The 5,850-nt window shown below is 45.7% G+C and overlaps 1 protein-coding gene across 1 annotated transcript in view; it reads right to left on the bottom strand.

Annotated features, from left to right (window-relative positions):
• The window catches only part of Rtbdn (retbindin), a 6,262-nt gene extending 1,160 nt beyond the window's left edge, over positions 1-5,102 (bottom strand). The window contains 3 exon segments of the mRNA XM_008855521.2: positions 1,785-1,895; positions 2,030-2,189; positions 4,934-5,102. Coding sequence (XP_008853743.2) covers positions 1,785-1,895; positions 2,030-2,189; positions 4,934-5,102 — 440 coding nt within the window.
• Positions 5,103-5,850: the final 748 nt, after the last annotated feature.

Genomic DNA, 5,850 nt, shown 5'->3' with positions numbered 1-5,850 from the left:
TTATTTTATGTGTATGAGTGTTATGCCTACATGTAGGTAAGTGCACCGTGTCGTGCAATGCCTGCGGAGGACAGAAGAGGCTGTCGGATCCCCTGGAACTGGAGTTATGGACAGTTGTTAGCTGCCATGTGGGTGCTGGGATTCGAACCCGGGTCTTCTGCAAGAACAATCAGTGTTCTTAACCACTGAGCCATCTCTCCAGCCCCTATTTATCATCTTTTATGTGTATGAGTGTTTGTATATGTATATCATATGCTTGCAATACCTGTGGAAGTCAGAAGAGGGCATTGGATCCCCTGTAACTGGAGTTACAGGGGGTTGTTAGCTTGGATGTGAGTGCTGGAATCTGGATTCTCTGCAAGAACAGCCAGTACTCTTAATCACTGAGCCATTTCTCCAGTCCCCTCTTTTTAAAGATTTATTTATCATTTATGTATATGTGTATGTATGTGTATGTGCATGTGGGTGCCCTAGGAGGCCAGAAGAGGGTGTCGAATCCCCTGGAACTGGAGTTACAGATGGATGTGAATAAATCAACGTGGTGCTGGGAAGTGAACTCAGGTCCTCTGACTGCCGAGGCACCTCTCCAGTCCCCACTATTATATTTACTGATGGTCCTTTATTTTTTTTAAGGGGCTCTGGGGATGGAACCCATGGCCTCATGAACACTAAGCAGGTGCTCTGCCACTGCACCATGCCACAGACCACCTCACCCATAGCCAGCTCTTTCTGCTCATATCCATGGACTGTCACAATTGGCCTCATCGTTGTAGACTTCAGACCACTTATACTTTGTTTTTGAGGCCTGGCTTTGTAGCTAGCCCTGGATGGCTTGAGCTTATAATCCTCCATCAGTCTCCCAAATTCTGTGCACACAGCTAGCCCACTTGTTTTCTGTTGTTCTTGCTTGCTTGCTTTAGAGCATGATGTCCTGTAGCTGTAGCTCAGGAAAGCCTGCAGCTCACAAAGTAGTTGAACTCCTGATTCTTTTGCTCTACTTTCTCAGCGCTGGGATCAGTGTGTACCAGTACATCCAAACCCAGGGTTTACTGAGTGCTAGGCAAACACTCTACCTACTGAGTTGCATCTCACACCCCAGGCCATCTATTCTTTTTTTATATTATTATTTTGTATATGTGTGTGTGTGTGTGTGTGTGTGTGTGTGTGTGTGTGTGTGTGTGTGTGTAGTGCAGGTGCCCATAGAGGCCAGAAGAGGGTGTTGGAACTTATGAAGCTGGAGTTACAGGCCTGGGTGCTGGGAATCAAACTCTGATCCTCTGCAAGAGCATTATGTGCTCTTAACTGCTGAGCCATCCCTCCAGTCAAAGACACCTAACTCCTTACAGTCCCTTTTTTTTTTCTTTTTCTTTTTTTCTTTTTTTTTTTTTTTTTTTTTTTTGTCTTTTTGAGACAGGGTCTCTCTGTAGCCCCCTCTGGCCTTGGAACTAACTATGTAGACCAGGCTGACCTTGAACTCACAGAGTTCTACCTGCCTCTGCCTCTGGAGTGCTGGGATTAAAGGCGTGCACCACCACCTCTCTACTAGCCCTGACCTTTTGAAACTTCCTGGCTCACCAGAGACCGGGCCTCCATGCAGCCCTTCTAAATGCCAGGTTATTCTCAGGTCTCTCCCCTTTCTGCTCTGCCAGTAAACACTACAACTTTTTGCTTAGACCTTGGCTAAGAGGAGGTGAACCACACCCCCCTCAAATGCCCACCCAAACCTCAGACTCAGCCTTCCGTCCTGCCCAAATCATAGACACCCCTGTGCCCACCTCTCTTACCAAGCCTGGCAGAACTCCTCACAGAGCAGCTGTGCTTGGTGTACCCCCAGCAGCAGTAGGTGGAAACGATTGCGGAGGGCATGTTGGAGGTGTCCCAGGAATGTTTCACATCTGGACGTCAGGAGAGACAAGACAGGACAGGTCAGGATCTGCAGCAGAGGTTAAGGGTCTGACCCTAGGCTAGGGTAACCGAGACAAAGCACAAAGCACAGAGGGTGGGGAACGCTAGAGGTTGGGGTACTTACCCAGGGCTTGGCATCCCGCAGCTCTCCAGAAAGATCCCTGGCCCAGATGTCTCTGGTGTGCCCATCTCAGAGGGACAGCAGGGTGCTGGCACCAGTGATGCCTGTGAGGCAGAATCTTGGATCCTCGCGTAAGGTTGGGGAACCAAAGACTGAGGGTTCCCTAAACAAAGGAGAACACAGTTACATCAGTTTTCAAAGAGAAACGCTTTCAAGATATTCTCTTTAGTGTAGTGGCACAGATCTGTAATCCCAGATACTTGGGAGGCTGAGGCAAAAGGATTTCAAATTCAAGACAAGGCTAGGCAACTTAGAGTGAGACTAAAAAGAAAAACAAATAAATGAATAGGGCTAGGGATGTAGCTCAGTGGTAGAACACTTGTCTAACATGTGAAGGCCCTAGGTTCAATTCCTAGGGAAATTTTTTTTTTTTTTTTGGTATAAAATGCAGCTTGGAGCCAGGCATGGTGGCGGACACCTTTAATCCCAGCACTTTCGAGGCAGAGGCAGGTGAATCTCTGTGGGTTCAAGGCCAGCTTGATCTATTTATCGTCCTCTTTTTTTTTTTTTTTTTTTTTTTTTAAAAAAAAAAAAAAAAAAAAAAAAAAAAAAAAAGAAAGAAAAGAAAAGCAGCTTGGAGCAGTAATAACCATACACCACTCATAATAATCAGTTTATATCTGTCTGTGCTTCAAAATGATAGAAATGCTTATCCATGTAATCTGCACAATACATCTATATTAAGTCTGTTATTTCTCCCATGTTTATTTATTTATTAATTTATTTACCAGTGATGCATCCAGAGCACTGTACATACTAGGCAATTCTACCACTGAGCTATATCTTCTGGAATTCCCTATGCACACCAGCCTGGTCTCCAATGCACAAAGGCTGCCTTCCAAGTGCTGGGATTAAAGGCGTGTACAACCATACCTGGCCCTATTTATTTACTGTTGTTTTATTTTTAAAATTTTTTTATGTGTATGTGTGTATTGCCTGCATGTAGGTAGGTGCACCCATGTCGTGCAGTGCCTGAGGAGGACAGAAGAGGCTGTCAGATCTCCTGGAACTGGAGTTACAGACAGTTGTTAGCTGCCATGTGGGTGCTGGGATTCAAACCCGGATCTTCTGCAAGAACAACCGGTGTTCTTAACTCTCCAGCCCTGTTGTTTTATTTTTAATTTATTGTATTTATGTGTATCAGTATATTGCCTACATGTATGTTAGTGCACCCATGTGGTACAATGTCCTTGGAGGTCAGAAGAGGGCACTGGATTCCCCTGGAACTGGAGTTATGGACAGTTGTTATCAGCCAAGTAGGTACTGGGAATCAAACCTAGGTTCTCTGCAAGAGCAGCCAGTGCTCTTAACCACTGAGCCATCTCTCCAGCCCCTGGCCCTACTTATTTTGATTCTTTTTCTCTTTTTTTTTTTTTTTTTCGTCTTTTTGAGACAGGGTTTCCTTGTAGCCCCAGCTGTCCTGGAACTCACTATGTAGACCAGGCTGGCCTTGAACTCACAAAGATCTGCCTGTCTCTGTCTCCCAAGTGCTGGGATTAAAGGCGTGCGCCACCACGCCCAGCTTATTTTGATTTTTAAAAATTATATTTTATGCCAGATAGGAGATACCTTCTTTTGAAGGTTGGCCAGGGTGGCCCAAGGGACTCCCAGATAGTAACCCAGCAGAGAACTGGAAAATGAACAGCAGACCCCATTCTTATCTAAAGGAATATTGACAACCAATTGCTGCTAGATGAGGAACAGCTGACCTTCCTAAAAGTCCTCTAGATAAGCTGACTATATTCACCAGATGGACAAGTATCAGGGAACGGCGGGGAGTGACGACATCACATAGTCTGACAGTAGCAGGGATAACAGAGTATAAGGGCTCTAGTGGGGGGAGGGAGGCTATGGGAGGGTGCCATATGGGAAGTGGGTGTATAGTTGAATAAGATGGTTTGGGATGTTCTGTGTGATATACACACAAAAAAAAAATCAACAAAATTTTTAAAATGTATTATATTTGAGGAAGAAAGACATGTGCAAACATCTAAGCGTTAGTAGCATTAAAAATGTAGGAAACAGCATATTTTAAAATGAAATGGAGATTGTCTTTAAAGGGTAAAAACTCATTCAATTATATGTCTTACAGGGCTTATACTGAGTTCAATATTGTATAACTATTAATTGAACAGCGGACCTAAAAATTTTATAGCCACTTTTGAAAGTGATGTATCTTTGCTCTGGAAACTGTTAATGAGTATGTTAAAGCTGTAATGAAATGCTGCTTCTGAAAAAAAAAAGAGAAAACATAAGAACCTTGGAGTACTCAAACTTCAAAAACAGTAAATTTTTAATGAAAAAATTATATTTTATTTTGTGTGTACGTGTGCATGCATGCTCATGTGCCACAGTACATGTAGGAGGTCAGAGGACAACTTTATGGAGTTGATTGTCTTCTTACATCAGGTGAGTTCCAGGGATTAAACTCTGGTCCTTGGAATTGGTGGCAGGTGCCACTGAGCCATCTTGCCGGCCTTATTTATATATTTATTTAGAGACAGGGTCTACATAGCCTAGGGTAACCTCCAGCTCCATGTGTAGCTGAAGCTGACCATAAAATCCTAATCCTCTTACCTCTGCCTTCTATGTATTGGGATTATAGGCATGTGTCACCATGCCTAACACTCTTCCCATTGTTTAGTAGGTCTGTAAAGGTGGACTGACTTGCCCAGGGTCACAGAGCTCCAAAGTGGTGGATTTGAATTAGGCAGTCTGACACCCAGAGTCCAGACTGTTAAGCAACATTCTCCAGCACTATTTCTGGCTGCCCCCCTCATTGCCACCCCTCTCACAAGTATATTTTGAATGAGGTTTCTGGGTGTTGGAGTGAGACAGGATACTCACCTGCCAGGTGTAGTTGGTCTGTGCTCACACTGGTTTCGAACCCATGGTGTCCCCAGAACCTATCTTGAAATGTATGGTTCCCTCCACAAACCACCAAGAGTATCCATGCCAGGGTCAGTTGCAGGGCCCAGGCCAGGCCACTAGATTCAAAGTGGCCTTTGTAGGCCATGTCCACCGGAGACAAGAGCCAGCTGGTGTGGAGCGGTAAGGTGTGACTGTTCCTTCTAGGAGCTTAGATTGACACTCTTGGGAACATACCAGAAACCAGTACCAGGCAGCACAAAAGATGGACAGTGGACGAGGAGTCAGGGGCTCTTCAAACTCCAGGGGGCTTCTAACTTAGGAGCCCCTCCCAGCAGAACCCATCCCTTCAGGTCCAAAGGATACCTCCCAGCTTAAGTCACACATCCAACACATCTCTCACCATTTACTCTCTGCCACCAACGTTCCTCAGAGGCAAAAGGACCACCTCAGCTCTCTCAAGCCCCTCTCCTGCCTGGGACTTCTTCTCCTTCCCCAGTGCAGCCTCCTCCCTACCTCTTGCTCACTCCTCTCCCAGTCACCTTTTCTCTGCTCACAATTGGCTTAGGGGCTTCCACCCAGGGCTGGACTTTTGGTATCAATCTGGGTTGTGGCAGGGCTAGGGTTCTGCTGCTGGCTTCCAGAAGCTTCAGGGCAGGGAAAGGTAACAGTGTGGGGGACAAGTCTAGTCCCTTTCCACCTCCCTACCCCATGCCACTCACCTGTTAATTGGCTGTAGTCTAGAGTCTGCTGTGACACCTGAGAACCAAGTAAGGAAACTGGCAGCTTCGAGGGGTGTGGTTTGATTCAGGGGTGGAGCTTGCCCCCCCAGACCAAAAGCAGGTGCACTTGGAACTGGTGCATTATACCCACGTGCTTGCCCTATGAACTTGAGA

Source organism: Nannospalax galili, unplaced genomic scaffold (assembly GCF_000622305.1).
Source record: "Nannospalax galili isolate Female #2095 unplaced genomic scaffold, S.galili_v1.0 scaffold47, whole genome shotgun sequence".
In the NCBI taxonomy this organism is placed as follows: domain Eukaryota; kingdom Metazoa; phylum Chordata; class Mammalia; order Rodentia; family Spalacidae; genus Nannospalax; species Nannospalax galili.
Note: the sequence above shows the minus strand (reverse complement) of the source record. Positions and strands in the feature narration are given on the sequence as shown.